The following is a 25,295-nucleotide window of genomic DNA, read 5'->3' as shown; positions in this document are numbered from 1 at the left end:
CATATGATCTGATAGAAATATGTAATTGGACAGATGAGAAGTTCAGACAGTTTTAAACAATTGGCATTTTAGAAAGAGCAATTGAGTTTCTTGGCCTTGCATGGGTTTATCTAAAGGTCTTGTAGCAAAATTTACCTTTTTTTTCCTGGTGTTTCTCTGTAGGTTTTGAGGTTTACTTCTTCTTCCTTGCATTTCTCTATATTTATTCCTGCTAACTTCTGCAATAGCATCTTTTTTTTTAATGTTTTATTTAGGTGATAAGTAAACAAGATAGGAAAGATCCTTTTATCCAATTTAGTAATTAATATCATGTAAAAAGAACCATCTGGGAAACTAATGCCTTCTTTAATCATTCAAGTAGAGGAGAGGATTCCTTTGATATCAGTGTCTGTAGCAAGCCTAGTGGTCACTTCTAGCTAATATGCCTTTGTTCAGTCATGCCTTTGCAAGATAAAATGTAGATGTCTTTTCCCAGAAACCTTCTGAAATAAATGGGATGACTTAATTTTGATTCAGTGAGCTCTATATTTGTCATAAATTTCTACAAAAATATTGTCACAATCTCCACACTATGTTCCTTGCTTATTATCTGGGCTTTTGTTACCTGTTTCAATGAATGCATAATTCCTAAAATTAAATTCCACACTATAGAAAATGGTATAATGATGGTAAAATGCTTCTTTTGTTTGATGTTTTGGCATTGACTGCAGCTATAACAGCTGTATAATTTAATTTGGTGCTCCTCTTTTGAAAGCATGTATTTACACTTTCTGTGTTAGTTTTGTATGTTAGCTCTACAGAAAATCAGCTATTAGATAGATGCCTTCTTTACAAAGTAGCAACAGAATCCCTACCTAATATTCTCTATGCTAGAGTATTTGGCATAATATGACCTCATCTGTGGATCAGAGGCTAATTCTATTACAGGATATAAGATGTACTGCTCCTTATCTTGGGGTTGGGATGTAGTGTGTTCTTGTCATGCACTTACATAGCACTGGACATTTTCATGGCATGAGGTGATGTAAACCAGTCATCTGATTGGTTTACATCTGAGATGTAAATGTAGTGCATAAGAAGTACTGAAAATAGTGGAAAGTTTGTAGCCAATGCAAAATATAATGTAATTAGATTCTAGAATATAGAATGCAGTTTTTAAGATACTTATTAGATGCTGTTTTCTTTAAAGCCTGTTATTAAAACTCTTTGTTCTAATGGTACTCATAAGATATATGTTGGATGTTTAAACATCAGATTTTGTTTGGATACTTATAAATGTTCACATTTGGAAAAAAAAAAAATCTGTTTTAATTCCTTCAAAGTCAGTAGGGCTATAGCAGGAATGAATTTGATTTATTTTTGTAGTGGTTTCAGTATCAGAAACAAAAGCTGTTTTGGGATGAAAGCTGGATTATAGACTTCAGCTGCATCAAACAAGGTTAGTAACTTGTCATTTTGATACTATGATCAGTTTCCTTAATAATTTTGAGAAATAATCTCAACCATAAGTACATCTTCATGTTTTAAGGGTCTTACAAAATGTGAACCAATTTGTGAAGTACATAGCCAAAGTTTTATCCTTGTAACCTCTGTGAGCTGATCACTGATATTTTTGTTTATTGAAACTTTAGATGTCAAAGTTATTTTAAGTAGTTTCCTTCTTTTTTATGGTGATTTTTCAATTAAAAAAGACAGACCTATCCCAAAATAAACAGATAACCACTGGACTTGGACAAAATAAATTACAGTTGCTTCAGTGGATGTATCATTTTGTATAATAAGTCTCACTAAGTTGCCCTGGATTTGCACAAATATAATGAGCCATATAATGAGATCTTAATTTCTCTCAGTGTATGCTATCTGTGATAGACACTGCAAAAAGTAATTCATTGTGGCCAGAACTTTTTTCATTTTACCTTCTGGATACAAAGTATTATTTAATTGGTTCTAATTAAACATGTTAAGAATAAAATCAGATGTTATTAAAGGCTTTACTATTCTGCCTTAAAATAGGTATAGATTATTTACTTTGCTGTTCATTGTTTTAGCATTCAGAATGAAAATAATTCCTAGACCCTCAGAAAGGGTAAATCTGTAGAAACCTGCTGAAGTTGATAGGTCTTGCTGAGGTACACTCTCTCACTTTCAGTTTCTATGAGAAAGTGCTAGAAAGTTGTCTGCTTTATCTGTGTTACGTCATTGTGTTGCTATTAGAAGTGTCAAGACATTCTTGTGTTAACATATGGTAGAGATACTTTCAGCCTAGGACTTGAACATTAATTTCTGTGTAGTTTTGATATGATATCCTCATTGCTGTAAAGAACAGATGTTGGCTTAGAAATTAATATGAGTACATAAACCAAACTGAATTTCAATCCAGATTTGTGAAAACAGAAATGGAACACTCAAGGAAAAGTATCTTTCAATATAGCAAAAAGGGACAGGAGCAAATTTTCAGCTGATAGTGAATTAGAAGAGATCATAAACATCACAAGGGAGGAGAAACAATAGAGACTGAGGGAAATTAGAAACATGATCAAAAACTAACACATTAAAAATTAATTTTAAAAAATCCAAGATGAAAGACATAGTTTTCTTGGAGAGGAAGCCTGTGAAGCAACAATACCGTTTAAGACCTAGGACTGATAATTAACAACATAAGAGTAATGAGCACTGATAATATGATGACATTTGGAAACAGACAGTATGTCTCCTCTGGACAGAGCTGTCCAGAGATACCCATAGTAGCCTGAAATGTACAGTCACCTAAATGGAAACACATCAACAGTGCTGTACCCAGGGTATGTAGCCTGTACTGTGAAAAATTAGCTTTATTTTTTCAAGATAACTCCTTTTCTGGTGCATTGCACCATATATATAGAGACATATATATTAAAAAAATATATATATATACAGTCTTATTCTCAAAGCTATCTCAGGGACCTCTAATATATTTCTGGGAGGAATGCTGTAGAAAGACTCCAAATGTCAATGCAATTTTGAGCTGCATATGGATAATACTATGGTGTGGGAACATGGCAGTCCTGATGCAAGGTGAGATGCTGAACTTCCTCAGCAACACTTTATTGGATACTGATACCAGGGAAAGTTGAGAGGTTTCAGCAATGTTGAAACTAATTGGCCAAATCTGTGTTTTAATTGGAGATGGTGAAATGATATGTAATTCATTAAATTTGCTTTGAAATCCATTTTGTTACCTTGAGCTGGTCAACAGAGATTAAAAAACATATGTTGAGATCACTGATTTTTTTATATCTGACTATATTGTTGCTCTTCTTTGACTTTCCTCTGGTGTCAGAATCACTTCCCACATCCCTGTACTTTACAGTCTTCTAGGAGCTTCAAATAGACTTGTTAAAATATGGCACAGGGCTTGCTCTGCTTCCCTGGGTTCTGTCCTCAGCATCTAAGCATCAGCAAGGGCTAATCACCTCAAGAGCAGAGAAATGGAACTTGCATCAGATGCTGAGGATTAGTGGGAAAGGTCTCTGGCAATGAATCATGTCTACAACTTTCTTACTTTTTATGCAGCAGTCACATTCCAAGCAATGGCTTTCTGTCTTAAGACCATCCAAGATGCAAAGATTTTGAGAATTCCCTATATTTGTCTGCCTCTGGAGTCTCTAACTTTGCAATAATATGCCTTTTCTCATCCACATCCCATTTAGATTGCATAGTACGGACAGCAACAGGAAGCATGATGAGTGCTCCCCCAGCACCCAGTGACTCCAATGCCAGCTGCATCACTGCTCTGAGCTCCTGCACAGCAGCTGCTAACATGACCAGGAAAGAGTACTTCACCCAGACTGGGAGATAGTAAGTCAATATATTACTCATTTACTGCAGTACCTACTATACTATAGTTTCACCTTGCTTTCTGACTGTTGATAGGTAGTTGCATTTCGCTTGCTAGGCCAAATCCCGTGAGTTAATATCATCATCTGACTTCTGTACCACATACTGGCTGTGGAATATCTTATATGCCAGGCTTCTGTTTTGCTTGTCATTTCTTCTTTTCTCTTGGGAGAGAGAACTTGTTAAAAGGCTGTGGCTGCATAATGTGTCTTACATCTGTTAATGAATGGCCCTTACTGTTCAACTGTATTTGGAACCAAGGCTTTTATGCAGCCCTTTTTCTAAAATGCAGGCAGAGCACAGCTAGGTTCTTTGCACTAAAGAGTGGCATCCTATACAGTAGCACATTAGAAATCTTGTCCTTAAACCAGCTGATGTGACTGAAGATACAGAGCATTTCACCTCTGGATCACATTATAAAGGTACACACCATATAACCATATGGGCAAACAGTATAGCCGTATCCTGCTATCCAGAAAGTAATTTTTCCCATAAAAATAATATAATTAGGGGGTAGGGACAGAACATGTGCAAAGATGGAAGTAAAGTAATACCTACCATTTGAATATACAGGGCAGGATCTGTGCTTTGCAGGATAGAGGAGATTACTTAGGATCATCGGCTGAAAAGCAGCTGCCTTTTCAGCATAGATCACTGTTCTGGAAAATCACAGCCACTTCATTGATGAGACACTGTGTCCTGCATAGATCTTTTACAGTAAGCATTTTTGCTGCTTCTTTCTGAATGATGACATTTTCATCATCATCATCTTCCTCAGATGAATCAAGGTCAAACACATTCATCAAGAGTGAAAGATGTAAGAATGGGTCATTCAGTCTCATTGGTGAAGCACCTACATTTGCTACACCACTGACCCTGTACTCTGTATTTATGTGGTGGGTATCACTTAAATTCCTGCATGTATCTCCACTGGATTCCTTTACTCTTCCAAGGAAAATTGCTTTGCTCTTTCAAACTCAGCTGCTTCATTGCTGAGAATGCTCCATCCCATGAGAACAAAAGGATGTTAAATGTCAGTGGTGGATCTCCAAAACAGCAGACAGAAGGAAAGGATAGCAGGGGTGTTTCTGTATGTTTCACTAGCTCTGACATTTCCTTTGCTGCTACTCCATCATCCAGCTGCCTCAACTGACTCTAACACTGTCACGTTCCAAATGTCATCCACAGATCAAGGATGTTTGAATATAATCACTAGTGCTTCCCTTATAGAAACAGGGCCCTGTCACCTGTCATGTACTCAGATTGAGATTTACATCCACATATGGACATGCTTAAATTCTGTGCCTCATCTCTAGAGATATGAAGCTGCCCACTGTAGAAAAAATATCCAGTCCTTTTTTGTAGTCCAGCTGTCATATGAAGTTGGCCTAAAACTCTTGTGTTCATTCTGTTTCAGTGATGGTAGAACAGTAGCCATAAAAAAAATAATGAAGAAGACATTCACACTGTCCAAATCCATACGTAAAGAAGTAAAGCAAGTGAGGTAAGAAGTGAAAACTGAGAAGTGTATGTTGTTCCATTTTTACATTGGTTCTTTAGGGGTTACAATCTGTCCAAATGTGACTGTAAATTCATACTCCTCTTTCTTTCAAACTTTGCTTTGACACCAGATCAAAATCTCCTTATGCCTGTTTTACTTTTCTCTCTACATTTTCAGAAAAGGCACTTGGTTTTCCAGTTACCCTACAAAAAGCAGGAAGGACATCCATGAAAATTGCTGATGTACTGTGATTTCTGTTGATTTTCACAGGGAACTGGACCATCCCAATCTCTGCAAATTCATTGGAGGTTGTATAGAAGTGCCAAATGTTGCCATTGTGACAGAGTACTGCCCCAAAGGCAGCCTGAGTGATGTTCTCCTCAATGAAGACATTCCTTTGAACTGGGGCTTCAGGTAGAAAAAAACTTTTGAAAAGCTAAATGACACAAACTGTGCTATGAGCTGTTTAGGACAAGATGTTAATTTTAGATAAAGTCCTTGGATAGACAGGCCTGCACTGTGATATGGAGAGAATGAAGAAAAAAGAAAGAAAGAGAATTCAAGTATCCAGTCCAGCCTGTCTTCTGGATTTTTCAGCAATCATATGTTTAGCATTGGTCATGTTAAGCCAATGACTTTTCAACCCACCTTTAGTAATACTGCAAAACTGTTCTTAAACCTTTTTTCCTTTGTAACTTCATTTTATTCCCAAACATCTTGGGCATCTCCATTTAATTAAAAATCACTGCATCTCTGTCTGTGAAGACATATTGGTGAAAAGATTAACATGCCTACAAACACTTTATTATATTTACCAATACAGAAAATGAGCTTGCATAGTCAATGAAACTTCCACAAAGGCAATGGTGGTGTTTTTTGAGAATAATCTTGGCACACTCTTTCTACTTCTGCCTTATGTTTGCCTTCAGCAAAGAAAAAGGTTGTAAGGGAGGAAACCCACCAAATAAAGTGAGAAAGTTAATGAAGAATTGTTTCTCTTGTAAACATTTGAAAGCATTCTCAAGGATACAAAGGTACTGGGAATTTCTAGAAGAAACTCAGTTGTCTTAAAGGAGGCTAAAGGCCTGTGGACTCAGACAAATGAGTGGGAGTTAAGGGCTTTCCGCAACCGACATTAAGTGTTTTGGAAAAATGAGCATGGGGACACAAATTGAAAGCTATTGCAGTCATAGGGAGGTTTTCTGTCAACTTCAGTAGGCTTTAGAGCCTCTCTTGAGTGAAGGTTTAGTGGAAATATTAGCACATTGATTTTGTCTTTTAGGTTTTCTTTTGCTACTGATATTGCGCAAGGAATGGCCTATCTTCACCACCGCAAAATGTATCATGGACGGTTGAAGTCTAGTAACTGTGTGATAGATGACCGATGGGTTTGTAAAATTGCAGGTAAAGATAAGATAAACAAAATTTCAAAACTGTCCAGCTAACCCACTAGTGCATATAGATTTCACATTCAACACTCCTCCCAAGCACCTCAGTTTCATATGGGAATGCTTACTATACCAGCCTTCACTAGAAGTGCCCCATGCTGAAGCAAGTTTCATGTTATATTATCACGTCAAGTAATGTAATGTGTTAATGCACACATCAGATCCCACAAATGATGGAGTCTATCAATATCAGTCTGAGCAGAAACTCCGTCTCATTCTTAGCTTTGGAACAGAGAGAAAACCTGAGCCATGGACAATGCTGTAAAGACATGGAATAATGCTGACTGATTGGTAAACACAAGATAGTTTCATGCAGAAAAGCAGACTCAACTCAGAACTTTGCAGTCCTGTACACAAAACTGAATTGTATTCTCCAAGAGAGAGCTACAGGTCTGGTCTGCTTTTGGTATGGGAAGATGGCCTGTGGGGACCCAACATAAAGAATTAAGCTCTAGGACCTTCTTAATTAGAGGTCACTCTGGACAAAACCAGACAACTGCATCCTGCCTTCCTATACACTCAGCAGAGTTCTGTTTATATGAGAAAGAAAACTGAAGTCAGTTGTTTTTTCCTGCACTCTGATGCTGAGTCACATGCTGAGAATCTCTTCTATGTTAGGCTAAAGGTACAGCTGCAAAGGTGTTTCACATTTACACTACCTTTGTTCTGAAGCTAGTGGTGTGCAGGTAAAGCCCACCATCTGATTTTCAGTAGTTCTAGGCTGTCGAACTTGTAATTACTCTGGCAACCTGCTGCCACAGATAAGGATCGGGGACAACTAGAACAGAAACCTGCATTTGCATGCTAACTCTTGTGCTGAAGTGAGCCTATTCTCTGAATATAATTTTATAAAATCATAAAATAATTCTGATTGGAAGGGACCATGTAGTTCAACTTCCCTGCTGTCATGCAGTCTCACCCAAATACTTGGTTTCCAGATCCTATATTTGCAATTGGTTTAGAGGGACAAGACCACCAGACACATACTATTTTTAGATTAAGATCTGTATTGCAAATAGGGAAAATTAATTCCTTTAGACTAGTTGTGTTACTGTCTACTAATGCATGTGTTTCAGAGAAGTACCCACTAAATAGTTTGCTTCCTCTTTTCTTCTGTATTAGATTATGGTTTGCAGTCATACAGAAAAGACGACTCTCCTGAGGGGTCAGGCTCATACCAGCAGCATTTGATACAGATTTACACAGCTCCTGAAATCCATTCCCTTTCAGACTTTGAACCCAATTCTATGACAGATGTCTACAGGTAGTTAACTTTTCCTGTTTCTTGCACTTAATAATCTCACCTCAAATTGAGTATTCTTTAATCACAATTAGGCTCAGTGTAATTCTGTGGTCACCCCAGGTATACACTTGATTGTATTTTAAAAAGGATTGATCCTGCAATACAGAACAACATAGATATCACAGGGTCTTCTCTTTCAAGGTAGATAACCAAATAGTGCATTCACTGACATTACATAAATGCAGAGTTGATCTAATGATTCATAAGGAGTTACTCTGGACTGGTAGATAAAAAAGGTATAAAGATCTGCTATTGTCTAGTAACCCTTTTTTGCTGCTGTTTCTTATGAAAAAGTAGATTATTTTCAATAATGGCAATACCTTAAAAATTAATAGCATCAATTTTCCAGGATGTCATAATGCACGTATGCATCCCATAATTCTATAATTAGTGTCAATACAGTATTTTGCTGCATACACACAGTGGCAATATTTGGTTTGCAGAATAAAAATAGAGCTAGGAAAAGGAAATGGATGCACTAGTGAATAGCTCCATCCCATTCCTCTTGAAAGCCTTTATAGGAGATCACTTTGCAATGGCTTATTTAGCTATCAGGTTTAGCCTCGCCAGTGATGGATACCTTCTATCCAACCACTTTTCAGATAAGCTGAATTTTCAGGAATAATAATCCAATGAAAAAGTCATTGAACTATTTTTTTTAAAAAAAAAACCTATATTTTTTGATTCTCGCATGAATTTTCTCTATTAAGTAGGAAAAATCACTGTTGTCTTGGTGTATTCTATTTCATAACAATGATACTTCCTCTGTCTGCTTATTTCTAGTAGTTTGCTGAAAGCATTTGAAAGGGGAGAATGCAGACTGGTACTACAAGATGTTTTGTGGCCCTTTTCTCTTACTTTTTCTTGCCATATTCCCAGCCCATCAGAAGTATTCTATTTCCTGGTGACTTTGGTAGCTAGCAGAATGTAAAGAACTGGAATTAAATTAGAGATTGAAATGCTGATAGTACAACACAGTTGAGCGGAAGAAGGCATGGTTATTAGCACTGTTTATTAACAACATTTACCAAAGAGTAGCTATTATTGCATTTTACCAAAAGCTCTGAGTTTTACTCTGGCCTGGAGTAGACCACAACAAATGCTTACTGCCTTAAGTGACTGTTATGGGGATTTTATTGAAAATTTAGTTGTGGAAACAGAGAATGTTGTTTAAGTCTTCCCCTTTTTCCAATTAGGATTAATTAAAAATTAGATGGACTGAACACATGATTTTATATATAAGATTTACTGGATTAATGCACATTATTCCCTTGTAAAGAAATGTTTGCATATGCAATGTGCTACAACATTATTAATTGTAAACCATTCTATCAGATTATGTAAGCAAGAATTTGAGGTCTCAGTAGTATTTATATCTATAGGCTTAAACATGCACTTAGAATTTGTTTCAAAATAGCTCAGCTAAAGGCAGTTTGTCACTGTGTTGATATTTCTGGCTATTGTCATTTGTCCTGTGTCGGTCTTTAGTTTTTCAACATGGACTGGTCTTAGAAAGTACTGTGCTCCAACTAAGCAGTAGTTTTAGGATTGTCTTATGCATTGCAGCTCATCATTGCCCCACAGCCAAAATGCTTTCCAGAAAATGTTTCCCTGGTGCTTATCTGGTTCACACTTTGCCACTGTTCAGGTTAGATATCATTACTTGACTTTGCAGGCAACCTGACCTCCTGAAGCCATTTCTTGCCAAGGACTCCCCTTAAAATAGTGCTAAGAGCTCATTTGCACATATCGTAGGTGACTACAATAAAGTTTTGACAGATTCAGTGAATGCTTGCTGAATCTGTCTTGCTGTCAGTCCCTGTGTCTGCAAAAGCCAGGTCTTTTGTTGTACTGCAGTTAATCCTTTCATGGTAAAAAGGAAAAAACAGTAAGAAGTGAAATTAGAAAAGGGAGAAGACCAACATGCAGTCAGGGAAGAAAGATAGACATGTACCCTGTAGCATTAAAAGGGTTGTCTTTTTAACTGAGCTTCTTCAGAACCTGCATTTTAACACAATTTGTGTTTGATGATATGAACAGGTGCTAAGGCTTCCTGATACATGTATATGGGCTTGCTGGCCAGGGAGCAGTGTCCCAGTATTGAAATCCTCAGTTTTTATCTGTGCAAAAATTCCATTAATATTCCTGAAGGTATGTCCCAAATAAAAAATGAGTAGAAACTGCAGGAGTGGGACTTGTAATTTTGTGTGCTCTTACAGATGAACCACTTGCTTTTGAAGTTCTGCAGGGAGTGTGTTGGTCAGATGGGAAAGCTAAGATGGAAATGAGAACAGGAGCTTGAAAGCAGCTCCTGTTTGAGCTGAAGAGGCTGTTTCCAGTCACAGTTTCTCCTAGATTGGTTCCTCTTGATTTGTAATTATTACGTGAATTTCACTGTCCACTATGTTAGGACTTCTCTGAGCAGTGCTGCTGAAGCTGAATGAAATCAATACCACTTTATTGGAGTTACCATCATCTAATTACTCTCCTTGAAAGTCTGTTTCAGCTTTGCTGTCTCACGAGGACTGGTATTCCTTTCTACTACCAAACCACCTGAAAATTAACATAAAAATCTCATCAGATTAATTTCTACATTATTCAGCATGTTTTATATGCATTATTTTATTTGCCAGTGGTGGTCCACAAGTGGACTGAAAGATAGGTAGACATACCCCATTATACAGCTAGAATGCCTTACAGAACAGAGCAACGATTAGCAATACAATAGATTGCAAACCAATATTCCCATAAAAATAAATGTTATCCAGGAGAGATGCATAGGGGGAATTAATTATTACACAGTTTCAATACATGAAGTGGCAAGAGCATCTTTCTCAGGATTGCTGGCTGGAGGAGGTGCTGGCTTCTTAGAGATCACTGTTCTAAAAGATCTCTAGTGAGTTCAATAAGGAGACTGAACACCGAGTTGTTACCCATTTTTTCCATTCTTGACCCTTGATGAATGTGTTTGACCTTGGTTCATGTAAGGAAGAAGATGATGATGAAAATATAGTTCAGAAAGAATGAGCAAAAATGCTTGCCATAAAAGATCTACTCCGGACACTGTGTCTCATCATTGACTTTATGGAGATTTTCCAGAACAGTGATCTATGCTGAAAAGAAGCCACTCCTCTAGCTGATGATCCTGATGAACCTGCTCCTATATGTTTAATTGGTAGGTATCATGTAAGTCCCTCTTACCACCCCCTCTGGATTCCATTAGTTCTTCCAGAGAAAATTACTTTACTGTCTATCAAGCTCAAATGCTTCATCTCTGAGACTAATAACTGTGAGAGGAGACTGCTATGAAATGATCAGTGACAGGTCTCTGAAAACACAGCGTAGTAACAGATAGCAGCACTGTTGCCATCCTTCCTTTTGGGATACTGGTCTTTCAGTCATAAAATGGGGAAGAATAAGAAATCATGGAAAGAAGAAATCACTGACTCCATTAACTGTTATTTCATTAAGACTTTGGTTTGCTTTTATTCTGCAGTTATGCCATCATTTTACTAGAAATTGCCACAAGAAGTGACCCTATGCCAGTAAGTAAAGGTGAACTTTGAAGTTTGCATGACAACTTTGATTCTGTTTCAGCTGAAGATACAAACCAAACTCTGAGTAACTGCACCTTTGATTTATTTTTTGAGCATGCATTTTCCTCTTGATTTTGTGTGTGCAAGTTCAGTTCCAATGGAACTTGCAATCAGGGCTTCCTCATGCATCTACCAGCCTTCCCTTCAAGACTTTGAAGAAGAATGTATGACAAAAATAATGTATCTCCAAAACTGCCTTTTTGTTAGCTCTGTGAGTCTTAATGGCAGGGAGGTGGAAGGGGAAGGTATGACATAACATCCTCCTTTTTTTCCTGCTGTTCCTTCCCTTTCCTGCCATGCACAGGCCCTTTCAGTGGAGTCTTGCAGTGGTAAGAATATGCTAGAACAGCAAATGAGCTGCTCCCCATGAGGAAAATGTCTTCTTTGCACATGTCTTGTGAACAGTGCTACATGGCAAACACAAAAAATGCACCTTGAATTGAAACCAGATGTTCTGGATATGTAACCATGTTCTGTCTGAAATAATTTGCTTAACAAGAATTCTAACACAAAGACCTGAAACTGCCATTCTTCCATTTCTGACAGTTTGTGATAATAGACCAACATAGGCCTTGTGGTTTCTTAAAAGTTTCCCAATATCTTGACAGGTATTCATTTGTTTCAAAAGTTGTTTACCTCATATAAACACTGAGAGTAAAGTCTTTCAGCCATGAAAAAGCTTTTAGACAAGGCCACCCAGCTTAGACTGGGTTATATCCTTTTTTTCCTTCCAGTACTCTTATTTAGAAAAGCTGATCTGGAAGTGATAAGGAAGATATCATAAAAGTAATGATGATCATAGTGATATATTTTCAGTGGGCAGTATAAGAAACTCACCACTTGTTTCAACATTGCTTAATCCCTTTTTCTCTAGAAAGATGATGTGCTTTCAGCTGAATATTCTTGGTGCCCACCTTTGGCAGAATTAATTTCAGAAAAGGCTGAGAATTCTTGCCCATGTCCCACAGATTACATAGAGGTGAGTAAGATACAATATTGTATACAAAAATTCTTTATTGAAGTGAATTTAAGACATATCACAGAAGTTTTATGGCAGTATTACCTTTGATAAATGTAAACAACCCAGAAGTCAAGAAGTACATCTCAAACAAGGCACAATGAAATGCTTTAATATCCTTAAATAAAAAAACAGTCATTCTGACAAAGTGAAAGTTTCGGTTGTCCCCTCAAATTTTCAGTGTAACAAGTGATATTTTTAATATTCAATCATTGATTTTTGTGTATTTTCATTTTATTATAAAGTGTTGAGTTCCATACATATTTTCTATTAGTAATATCTATTCATCTTACTGGCAAAGGACTTTAAAATAGTGAAGATGTGACTCAGGTGAAGTATGAGTTTGGCTTGATTCTCATGCAAAAGGTCTATGTGTTCAGTAGCCTCGAACTGCCTAATAAAACAAAGTAAACCCCCCTCCCAGTCTAATTAAATCAGAACAAGATTGTGGCATCCTTGTTTCAGCTTAAGAGCTATATAATTCACCTTTGGTGGTTTGTAGCAACCTAAATGTAACAAACTTCTCATAAGCAGCATTGGATTTTAGTCAGGAATTAACATTTTTAAGAAGTAGTTGAATTTTTAATCTTTTGTGAATTTTGTATAGACAAGTCCTCTGAAAACAGTATGTTCCAACAGCGTAACATTGTCTTAAAGCACAAGACAAGAGCTTAAGCAGTGTTTGGCAGAAGGAATGTGAGCATCTAATTCATGATTCCCCCCAGCAGCATTTTCATGAACTAATGTCCTTCATTCAGCATAAATCTGTAGAAGTCTGGAGACCTCAGTATAGCTGTGCCACTTTTCACCAGCTGCAGCTAGGGCTTCACATGCGCAGTGTGCACTGAGAAAATAGTAGTATTAATTAGAAACACTGCCTGTGCTTGGAATGACAAAATGCTGTTTGCTTTTCTCACTCTCTTTCCCTGCTGCAGTTAATCAGAAGGTGCAGAAAAAATAATCCAGCCCAAAGGCCTACATTTGAACAAGTCAAGAAAATGTTGTACAAGATGAATCCTAATAAAGTTAGCCCTGTTGACATGATGATGACTCTGGTAAATTTAGTTTTTTGATCCAATCCAAGTCAATCTACTCACTTGCAATAACTTTCACTTCTATCCTTCAGGTTTGTTTTTTGATCTCATACTCCTTGTTTGATGAAAATACCCACAGTCATTCATTCACCCCTGGTGGGGCTGATTATAGGTGCAGTTCTGCTTGACGCAGCTTTCCTTCTCATTCCATTTCTGTCAGTTTTTCTTAACTTTCTCAACTTTGGGGCTGAACAATTTTGTTTCTTCAGTCAAATGTTTGGTTTTTAATGCACTCGCAGGAAACTATATTCCCCTTTCCCAGTGGTTCAGTGGTGGTCTTACAGTACTGGGGGTATAGAATCCCTGCATGCCACAAATAACATGGTTACAGATGCATTTTGAGCAGAGTATCTTAAGCCCATCAGCAGAGAAAAGAGACTCCTGCCTCCACAGCCTGTTGCCTCACATAGAGCAAGGATGCAAAAAGCTTAGCATAGCATAGCAGGATACCATTGTGAGCTTTTGATAAAAGATTAAGACTTAGATACCTTTGGTTTTGGTAACATTTTAATCCATGTCTGCAGCTTGGTCTCTGCATTGGATTCAACCCCTAATGTTTACACGGACTTTGAAAAGTCTGGAATTGGCTTCTGCCCTCTTACACATAAGCAGCAATCTCAAATCTAGAATCATAAATTTACCTAGGGAGAAAACTGATCTTTGGATTTGGTAAGAAAAAAATAGTGCTCTCAGACCTGAGCTTTTGCTTATCTTCATGTTTTCAAAGCAGAATAATTCAAATGCTTAAATCCTATCCAACTATGAATCTGTTTCAGTAAAACAATTATTTTAGGCAATTCTCTATGTTATTTAGATGGAGAAATATAGCAAACATCTGGAGGTACTGGTTTCTGAGAGAACCCAGGATTTAATGCATGAAAAACAGAAGACTGATCGTCTGTTGTATAGTAAGTTACATAGCAAAAATACTGGATATTCTTCTTAATAATAATTTGATTTTAGCTATCTAATTGTATAAACAGAAACCCTTCGATAGGTGATTATTTAGTAGATAACATTTAGTTGGCAATTAATTAATATACTTGTTCCTTTCACAGCTGGAAAGATACTTATCTGCTTTTTACATTTCCCCCCTAAAAATCAGTGCACTCATCTGAAAGCTATGACTCCAGAATCCATAGTGCTCTTACTTTAATCTTGCCTTGCAGTCCTTCTGTATAGTTATAAATATTGGGGAATTGCTTTTGGACTGAGGTGACTTTTGATGGCAGCGTATCTTCTGGAATTCCGCAAGAAAAAAGGGATAAAGGAACAGGTATAACACATAGAGAAAAAGGAAAAGGCTGTGGAAGTGCAAGACAGGAGAAATAAAGAAGATCAAAAAAATTAAAGAAGAGATAGTAAACAAACATAACACAGGAAGAAAACAATAGCAAAGAGTTGAAAAAGAAGGAGTTAGTAATATCCCAAGTCACACTAGTAGAATCTAACCTTACTCTGACTTGGAATGTATAGATACTGGTTTGTTTGAACTAAAAGTTATGGGTCATCTGAAAAATCTGGACTTATTATCACTGAGATTTACTGTGAATTCTCACATTACAGCAGAGCAGATTTTGATGCTAAAGAGTCTTTTCACATTCAGAATATTACACATTTACAAACATTGCTTTTATACCTTTAAACAACATGTTCTGTTTATTGTGTGCTTTTATCCATGGCAAAAGCGTAACAACATTCTACTTTCTATAACAGGTATGTTGCCGAAGCAAGTAGCAGATGATCTCAGGCAGGGAAAACATGCACAAGCTCAAAGTTACTTAAGTGCCACCATCTTTTTCAGGTAAACAAAAAGAAAGATAGGACTAGAACTGACTCCTGTGGATGAAACTTCTAGGCTGCTAGTGCAGGTGAAGCTCCTAACTGGGTACAGAATTCTACCCTAAACTGCCATTAATCGTACCAGGTGGCAACATTTGACTCTCCAAATCAGTGTCTTTCAGAAGTCTCACAGCTCTCCATTTTTCATTATAATTACTTAAATAAAAAATGAGATTACTGTAGAGCTCTAATACACAACAGCACGTCACTTTATGTGTGTTACACCACATGCATGTATGTTTCGTAAGATACACCTAAGTAAAGTAAAGTTCCAGCATTTAGCTGTGTAAAGGAAATGTCATAGAATCATAGAATCATAGAATCGTTTAGGTTGGAAAAGACATTTAAGATCATCCAGTCCAACCATTAACCTAACATTACCAAGCCCACCACTAAACCAATTAAGGGTAGAGTAGCAATTTCATGTTTCCTGGCTTGGTGGCTGGATTATTTTTTAATGAAAGTAAAAACTAGGAATCATTAAGATTGGAAAGGATCTCTAAGGTCATCAGTCCAACCATCAACCCAACACCACCATGCCCACTAAACCATGTCCCCAAGTGCCACATCTACTGGCTTTTTGAACACTTCCAGGGATGGTGACTCCACAACCTCTCTGGGCAGCCTCTTCCAATGCTTGACTACTCTTTCCATGAAGAAAGTTTTCCTAAGAACCAACCTAAACCTCCCCTGGCGCAGCTTGAGCCCATTTCCTCTTGTCCTATCGCTAACCACATGGGAGAAGAGACCAACACGCACCTCACTACAACCTCCTTTCAGGTAGTTGTAGAGAGCCATAAGGTCTCCCCTCAGCCTCCTCTTGTCCAGGCTAAACAATCCCAGTTCCCTCAGCTGCTCCTCATAAGGCCTGTGCTCCAGACCCTTCACCAGCTGTCCTTAGAGTCCACATGGATTTACAGTCTTTGACTTGTTATGTCTGCATGAAGCAACATATAAATTGCATGCCTTCACTTGTCATAAATGGATATTAAGTTCCCTTTTTTCATTTGTACATAACCCAGAACTGAAGACTACTTAGTCTGTCACAGATTAAAGTCTAGCTGTAAAAAATGGTTTACTGCGTTGGTAAGCAAAACGACTTAGGTCAGACAGTCCTTTTAAATAGAAGGATTCTGTTTTCACTTTAAGTAAATGTTTGAAGACAAAACTCTTCTGTAAGATCCTTAGTGAAAGAAATACTGAAAAAAAGAAGGTTGAGGTAGTTCCACTGAGAAATTATTACTGTGTGTTTATTAGGATTACCAATCTGCAATGGTTAAGACAATGGATGAGTATGTTCTTTTTGTTGTGTTTTAACAGTGACATTGTTGGCTTCACTCAGCTGTCCAGCAGCAGCACACCTTACCAAGTGGTAGATCTCTTGAACAAACTTTATACCACTTTTGATGAAATCATAGATAATTATGATGTCTATAAGGTGGAGACAATAGGAGATGCCTGTAAGTTCCTTGAACTGTGGACAATGATGGGACATGGGTATTTCATCAGGATAAAGACTGATTTGATGACAAGGAAGAACAGATGAAGGAGATTTGGAAAACATTACCACTGGGAAGATCACACAAAACAATTAGGGGGACGTCCTAGCAGTGCCCTAGCAAACTTTAGGAACATTTTCCTGCATACCTTTCATCATTTCTAAAACTGATGAATGTTGTGGTTGGGACAAATGGGTTAAGTAAACTACCGCTGCTATTTGGTTCCTCTGACCTGTAAGGTCTTACTTTAAACTTTGGCAACAGATTAATCCCAGTTGGCAACTTCTGTTTCACAGGAACACAACTGGGAAATTTACCTTCTACACAGGAGCATAGATGCCATTCCATAAGCTTTACTATCTCTGACTTTTTTGCAACGACCGTGACACCCTTCTCTCTCCTATCACTCTGTAGGGGCTTGGCTGCCTCTTCTTTTTGGACTTTTAGGAAAATCGCTTTCTGTTTGCTGCCATGGGAATCTGCTGGGGATTAGCTATCATTAAAACTGAATTCCATCAAAAACCTAGCAGACTCTAGCAGGATTTTTGGATGAGACAGACAGGAAATCCTATAAGAGATGTGGAAAAAAAACCCCACTCTTTTTTTCTGTGGCATGTTTGAGCACATTCTGGAGCATAAAATTCCTGAACAAATGCACTTGAGGGATCCTGAAGAGATCTGTCTCTTCTCCTACACAGTAAGAGTCAGTGCAGAATGCATAGGACAATACCTAGTGGGAATCACTGTCTCGATAATATCTGCCCAAAGACAAAAGGTATTGAGCAGCCACTTTCCCACTACCTGTCCCACTTCAAGCACTCTCAATGGAGGGAGGGAGGAAGAAAGTGTAGGAGGGAATAAATCTGATGGAAAAGTAGGAAGAAAATCCAACATTTTTCAGAGCTAGGGTAATTACACACATGAGCTGTTGCCCTATCCTTCATTTGTTTCTGGCTTTCCCTGCTCAGCAGGCACAACTGTGCCGCAGATGTGAAGGAATAGGGCTTTGTTTTCTTCTAACTTAGGCAGCATCCTTTGGTAAATCTGTGTGTAATGCCAAACGTTAACACAATTGCATTGTTGTGTTAAGACATGGTGGTGTCAGGAGTACCCAAAGAGAATGGGATCCTTCATGCCGGTGAGATCGCAAGCATGGCTTTAGACCTTCTGGGCATCTGCAAGACTTTTAAGATCCCACACAAGCCCAACACCCTCCTAAAAATAAGAGCAGGAATCCATTCAGGTATGTTGAGAGTGCTGCAAAAGAGTCCTCCTCTGGTTTAACAAATGTTTCTGTAGTGGCATTTCCTCTCCATTAAAAATTAAGTTCATTTCTTGACATGGGATGGAACATCTCATAGTGGTCATCCCAACAGAATAAATTATTTGATACCTGGAGTATTGGGAACACAATGTGGAATACAACATTGGAAACATGGCCCCAGTGCCTTTGCTGATGTGAGGACTGCCATTCTTTCTCTGTTACTGGTCCTTTTCAGCTGTTCTCTTCTCAAAAGAGTGAGTTGCTTCTTGACTTTTTGATCTAGTCTTCATTCTCAGACTCCCAGCTCTGTGATCTAAGCTGATGTGTGATTGCAACTCCTTCTCGATAGACAGCCAGAGTTGGGCATGTGCTGTGCAGCCCAGCATCTACAAATTAAGCGGCTTACATTGTCTCAGCAAGAGATCATATCTTCTATATTTTAAATCCCCTGGGGCTGACACGAAGGAATCAAAATGCTCATTTTCTGCCTTCAGCAGGAGAAGGTTATTTCCTTTCCCTGCTTTTCCATGTGACTAGTGAGTGTTGTGTGCACAACTCCTGTTGGCGACATTCCTATCTCACTGCCCCTCAAAATACTCTGTTGTTGTGTTGAAACATGATTCTGCAGGTGCCTTAATTCTTTCACACTACCTCCACCCCATCATCACTTCCCCCACTGTTCTCCTTGGAGGCCCTTTTGCAATTCCCTCCATGGCTCTGAAAGCCATCTGTAAGTCAGATGTATAACCCATATAAGACAATACTGACACTCAGTCTTTATCTTGTTAATGAATGAGATATAAGGTAATGTAGGAAGCAGCCAGGAGGCTGTATGACTGATTATGTGATTTAAAACCACAAAATATCTTGTTTCCTTTTCTTTAACAGGGGCAGTTGTAGCGGGAGTTGTTGGGACCAAAATGCCACGGTATTGTTTATTTGGAGATACTGTGAACACAGCTTCCAGGATGGAATCTACCAGTGAAGGTAACAAGGAACAAACTGCAGATGTGGTTTTGACCATCCCTTAATGAGTTCTGAAAAAATGTTATGCTGAGTTTTGAGTCCCGTTCTGTTTAAATGACTGCAACTCTTGTCAGGAGGGTGTTGATTTCTGTGTCCAATTGGCCTATGGGCAAATTATGCCAGTGATATTCTCTATAATCTTTGTAACAAGATCCCCTCATTCCCCAAGTCTCAGAAAGCAATTTTCATGGCTTTGAAGTTCTCTACAATAGAAAAGGGTATGAGTCAGATAAAATAAGAGGTAAGTGAATATGTTCACTGTTTCTATTCCTTCCTGGCACCCAGCTGTATTGATAGTAAAAATATTTTCATGACTCCTCTTTTGCACTGATAAATTCCTCTAATGGAGAACACAAGAGATGGTAGGACACCATGGGAGCTGTGTCTGTCTTTAACCAGTGTAGAGGATTATATATGTGTCCTCCAGCAAAGAGATTAGACAGAAATCTCTGGAGATTAAATCATGGAGATACCCTCACTTTCACTTCCCAGGAGATAACAGAGCTGCATGTTTAGTTAGCAAGCTTTATCTTCAGCCAGTATGAGCATTTGAACCTCAACTTCTGAAATATTTTAGCCTGATCTACCAGAACTGGAGGGACAAAAAAAAAGAAAAAAAAAAGATGAGGGAGTGATTCAAGGTCAAACAACCTTGATGGCTTGTTTTTGTTTCCTTCATTCATGAAACAGAGCTGAATAGTCTTATGGCTCACATTGCAATGCTTTGTAAATGGATTAGGCAAAATCCAAGGTGTTTTCAAGTTTAATTTCATGATAAAAAGTGATGCTTGCAACATCTATCATGATCCACTAAAAACAAGGCAGAAAGGCAGAGAAGTGGTCCTACATGATGGCTTTGAATGGTGAGTGTGGGGATTTGAGAATCAGCCAGGATCCGTTCCTTCTCATCGTTTTAAACATTTTTCCAAAGCAAATGCTAGCCTAAGTGGAACACATATAACTTCATTTTCCTTCTGTCAGTCTCCCAGATAACTCCTTTCCTTCTCCTCCTCCTCTTTTCAGGCTCTTTGTATCATCTCATCTGAACTTCTTTAAAAGTAATGCCTTCAAAATCTGCTTCCATTATTCTTCATATTTCATCTTTTGTTCTGTATGTCACTCCTTTTCTCACATGGATCATCGACACTATAAACTTAAAGACAGAGCTTCTTATCTTTTAAGCCTCTCTTTTATCTCCCTCTTTCTCTGGCCATGTACGTCTGAGGATCTCAAATTACATTAACATGTTTTAGCTCTAAGATGATCACCTTAAAATAGATTAATTAATTACTACCAATGTAAATTAAAATTGCTATCAGCTGGAATCTGAGTGCTAGTGTCTTGTCCCCAGGCAGGATGGCCAGTTAAAATATCACATATCTACTGGAAAGAATATGTCAGAGATACGTATCTGGTTATGTTGAAACATATATTTCAGACTTTCTGGTCTACAGGGAGTGTTTTGAGACTTTCAGTAAAAAACATTTAAACAAACAAACAAAGGTGGATATTACAAATCTGTTGTTTTCTGATATAAGGAAAATCAATAAGACAATCTTAGCCAGTCCTACTATGATTTTGGCTCTTTTTCAACCAAAGATGCATAATGATTTATTCTGTATAGCAAAATGCATGGATTTTTTTTTGCAAATTTTTTGCAACCAGGATTTTTTTTTTTTTCAATTTTCCAAATTTTGGTAAAATTTTGCCTTCCAGCAAAAGTAGGAGTATTCAGAATTTGTTCTATCTGTCCTCCTCCTTCGTCCTTCCTCCATCATTTGCAAAAAGCAAGACAGTTTAAGTGATGATAAATTCTCAACTAAGGAAAAAACACATTGTTAAAGAAAATAGTGGAATTATGGTAATACTGTCTCTTCCTCCTGTTTTTATTTACAGGCTTGGAGGCAGAGCAAGGATGGCAGTTTCTTTAATGTTTAGACTTCGCTGAAAACTGTATGTGCAAACAAAGCCCTGGCTTTTTATTGACCAGGAGGTAGAACTATGTATGGTTTTCTGCACAAGATGAAAAGGTGCACATCGGTAACTCCAGCCAGGCAGCTACGAAGACTAGACAAATAATATTAGCTGCAGGATGTGAAGAGTAGTGTCTGTTAACAGCCGCATATTTGTCCTGAGATGCCCTCACAAAGAGGCCAGGATACTGGAGCTTGTGTGCAAACATTTCAAGTAACAGAGGAATGACAGGAAAGGCATTAAAAAAGCAAGGGGGAGCTTATTAATGAGTCTTGAAGTCTTTGGTACACAGAGGGGGACAGGTCTGTCTTAAATGTTTAAATTGTTACGCTAATATGACAATTGTCTCTCTTTCCAGCTCTTAAAATACAGTGCAGTTCAAGTGCATACCAGCTGTTGGAGCAGCTTGGAGAGTATGTGTTAGTATGCCGTGGGAATTTACAAGTCAAGGTGCGTATCCAAAATTTATACTCAGCTTTTCAGAGAGGAGTGTGTGGAAGTACTCTGGAGTCTCTGAATTTTAAGCCATGCAGTCCTGTGTGTCTCAGAGTCCTTGGGTTAGACTGTTTCCTCTCCCTGAAGAGAAGAGGCTCAAGTTTTAAACCAGGACCAATTCCATGGCTTATTCATGGGACAACCCTGATAATTCAGAGATTAAGGACTTAGCCAAACTTAGAAGTACTGCATGGCACGTCACTTTGTCATAATGGCTTAAAATCAAAAAAGGCCACTCAGAGACATCATAAATCATCATAAGAGTTCCACAAGAGGACTAACATACTCCTGGACCCAGTTTTGGATGGGACTTCAAAGAATTGCTTTAATGCATAGTTCTGCCACTCCTTTAACGAAAAGTTTTATGTCTCAGTTTTCCTGTCTGTAAAATGGCTAACAGGCACATCAGTCTCCTTTTGGGACTTGCTTTGAGTTGTAATAAGAAGATTACTACACAAATGATGACTCATTTTCTTCCTTAGGGGAAAGGAGACATGACAACATACTGGCTTGAAGGTAAGAAAGCCTCTGCCACCCAGAAGGCAGTCACCAGCACTTCTGTGACTCTTCAAGACCCCAACAGAGCTTCATTTAGTTTGATACCAGGTGTCCTTCCCAGTGATCCTCTCTCAAGTCCTGCTTACTAGCCACTCACTAACTCCAGCATCCATCCTGCTTTCAGTCTGTTAGGTCATCCTGCTGAATTAGAAAGTAAGAAAAGAGACAGTACGCCGCTTTGGCCTTGTGGATGTATTAGCTCAGACTTTATTCACAGGTATCTCTCTCCCACCAGTGGCAGGAAAAATAGAAAGCAACATTACCACCCGCATTAACTTGAAGAATGAGCAATCGGATCCTATCGGGATCCAAATAGGTGTTAAGCAAGGTGATCCAATGTCCCCGTTACTATTTAACTTATCTGTGGACCCTTTGTTGAGTAAATTAGAGGAGGAAGGGTGTGGGTTCCAACATTGTTTGCGGAAGATAACATCTATGGCATTTGCAGACGATTTGGTATTGCTAAGTGGATCGTGGGAAGGAATGCAAAAGAATATTGAAATTTTAGAGGTCGTTTGTGACCTGACAGGCCCCAAAACACAAGGGGAAAAATGTGGCTTTTACATCCAGCCAACAAAGGATGCGTATACGATCAATGACTGCCCATCATGGACAATTAACGGTACACCCTTGAACATGATTGAACCTGGAAATTCTGAAAAGTACCTGGGTTTACGCATCGACCCATGGGTGGGAATATCAAAGCCAGAACTCCAGGAAAAAGTTAATGATTGGATACAGCAGATTGGAAGGGCTAAATTAAAACCAGTACAGAAAGTTGACATCTTGAAGGGATATGCTATTCCACGCCTGATCTACTTGGCAGACCACTCAGATGTGAAAGCTACATAGTTAGAAGCCCTCGACTTGGCTATTCGAACTGCTGTCAAGGAATGGTTACATCTTCCCCCCAGTACCTGTGATGCCATCCTATATTCCAGCACTAAGGATGGAGGGCTCAGGATCACCAGATTAACGAGCTTGATTCCCAGTATACAAGCCCAAAGACTGCACAGGCTGGCGCAGTCCTCGGATGAGACAATTAGAACAATTGTGAGAAATGAGGGCATTGAAAAAGAATATGCAAACTTATGGGTTACAGCTGGTGGAGATAAAGAAAAAGTACCATCTATTTGGGAACCAAGAACTTTGATGGTGATACCGACTGATATCGGCAGTGAGGAACCAATCTCGGAATGGGAGATGCCCGCTAGTAAAACCATCTTTCCGAGGCCTTGTAATTGGAGGAAACAGGAATTTTTAAAGTGGACCAAGCTGGTATCCCAGGTCCATGGTATTTCCAACTTTGAGAAGGATAAAATCAGTAACAGCTGGATACAATTTTACAGGGGAATTCCCCACAGGAAACTCCTTACTGCATTCCAACTGCGAGCCAATGTCTTCCCCACGAGGGAATTTCTAGCAAGGGGGAGACAAGATACATCAATTAAGGCTTGCTGACATTGTCAGTCCAAAAACGAAACGTGTTCCTATATAATCGGATACTGCCCAGCAGTTCAGGATGCGAGAATAAAAAGACACAATAACATCTGTGATTTATTAACGGAAGAAGCAAAAAGGAAGGAATGGGTAGTATTCCAGGAGCTGCTGCTCAGAGACGCTCAAAATGAATTATATAAACCAGATTTGATTTTTGTAAAAGAGGATAAAGCGATAGTAGTAGACATTACAATAAGATATGAATTTACGGAAACATCTTTGGCGGAGGCAGCAATAGAAAAAGTTAACAAATATAAACATCTAAGGGAACAAGTACAAGAAATTACAAATGTTAATAACATCAAATTTATGGGTTTTCCACTTGGCGCACGTGGAAAATGGTATGATGGCAACTACGAGTTACTGAAGGACCTTGGACTCTCTTCTTCCCGACAAGAGAGAACGGCACAGAGACTATCAAATCGTGCCTTATTCTCCTCTGTAGATATTATACATATGTTTACTAGCAAAACCCGTACAATTGTTAGATCTTGAATTGTACTGAACTAGTTTGTAATTTGTAACATCTTAATTAACTGTTAATAAAGTGTGAGAGGGTAAGGGATGGGGCTGGGGCCGCACCCGCAGGAGGACAGGAGGACAAAGGAGGCACGAAGGCTGGAGGAGGATAACAAAGGCTTGTGTTGATGGCTGATTTTAAATAGGGAGTATAGTATGTAGGGATATAATGGAACTCGGACATGATGCGTTACACCTAAATTTTTTTCTCCTTGATTGGCAATTTCCTCTAAATGTGACACTTATTTACCAAATTTGACCTAGGTGGATGGGCCACCTTTACTTAACCCGGAAAAGGAACATGTATAATTTATATATGTTCGTTAAATAGCCAAAAAAAAAAAAAAAAGTCATGCAGTCCTGTGTGTCTCAGAGTCCTTGGGTTAGACTATTTCCTCTCCCTGAAGAGAAGAGGCTCAAGTTTTAAACCAGGACCAATTCCATGGCTTATTCATGGGACAACCCTGATAATTCAGAGATTAAGGATTTAGCCAGACTTAGAAGTACTACATGGCACGTCACTTTGTCATAATGGCTTAAAATCAAAAAAGGCCACTCAGAGACATCATAAATCATCATAAGAGTTCCACAAGAGGACTAACATACTCCTGGACCCAGTTTTGGATGGGACTTCAAAGAATTGCTTTAATGCATAGTTCTGCCACTCCTTTAACGAAAAGTTTTATGTCTCAGTTTTCCTGTCTGTAAAATGGCTAACAGGCACATCAGTCTCCTTTTGGGACTTGCTTTGAGTTGTAATAAGAAGATTACTACACAAATGA

The 25,295-nt window shown here is 38.4% G+C and overlaps 1 protein-coding gene across 1 annotated transcript in view; it reads left to right on the top strand.

Annotated features, from left to right (window-relative positions):
* LOC104031031 (speract receptor) overlaps window positions 1-23,346 on the top strand; it is a 35,686-nt gene extending 12,340 nt beyond the window's left edge. The window contains 17 exon segments of the mRNA XM_075727113.1: window positions 1,366-1,438; window positions 3,690-3,837; window positions 5,294-5,380; window positions 5,648-5,791; window positions 6,660-6,781; window positions 7,948-8,089; window positions 11,625-11,695; window positions 12,618-12,703; window positions 13,678-13,797; window positions 14,651-14,744; window positions 15,553-15,640; window positions 16,999-17,138; window positions 18,268-18,420; window positions 19,330-19,428; window positions 21,800-21,891; window positions 22,419-22,542; window positions 22,712-23,346. Coding sequence (XP_075583228.1) covers window positions 1,366-1,438; window positions 3,690-3,837; window positions 5,294-5,380; window positions 5,648-5,791; window positions 6,660-6,781; window positions 7,948-8,089; window positions 11,625-11,695; window positions 12,618-12,703; window positions 13,678-13,797; window positions 14,651-14,744; window positions 15,553-15,640; window positions 16,999-17,138; window positions 18,268-18,420; window positions 19,330-19,428; window positions 21,800-21,891; window positions 22,419-22,542; window positions 22,712-23,346 — 2,418 coding nt within the window.
* Window positions 23,347-25,295: the final 1,949 nt, after the last annotated feature.

Source organism: Pelecanus crispus, chromosome Z (genome assembly GCF_030463565.1).
Source record: "Pelecanus crispus isolate bPelCri1 chromosome Z, bPelCri1.pri, whole genome shotgun sequence".
Lineage (NCBI taxonomy): Eukaryota > Metazoa > Chordata > Aves > Pelecaniformes > Pelecanidae > Pelecanus > Pelecanus crispus.
This window is presented reverse-complemented; position numbering and strand designations above follow the sequence as displayed.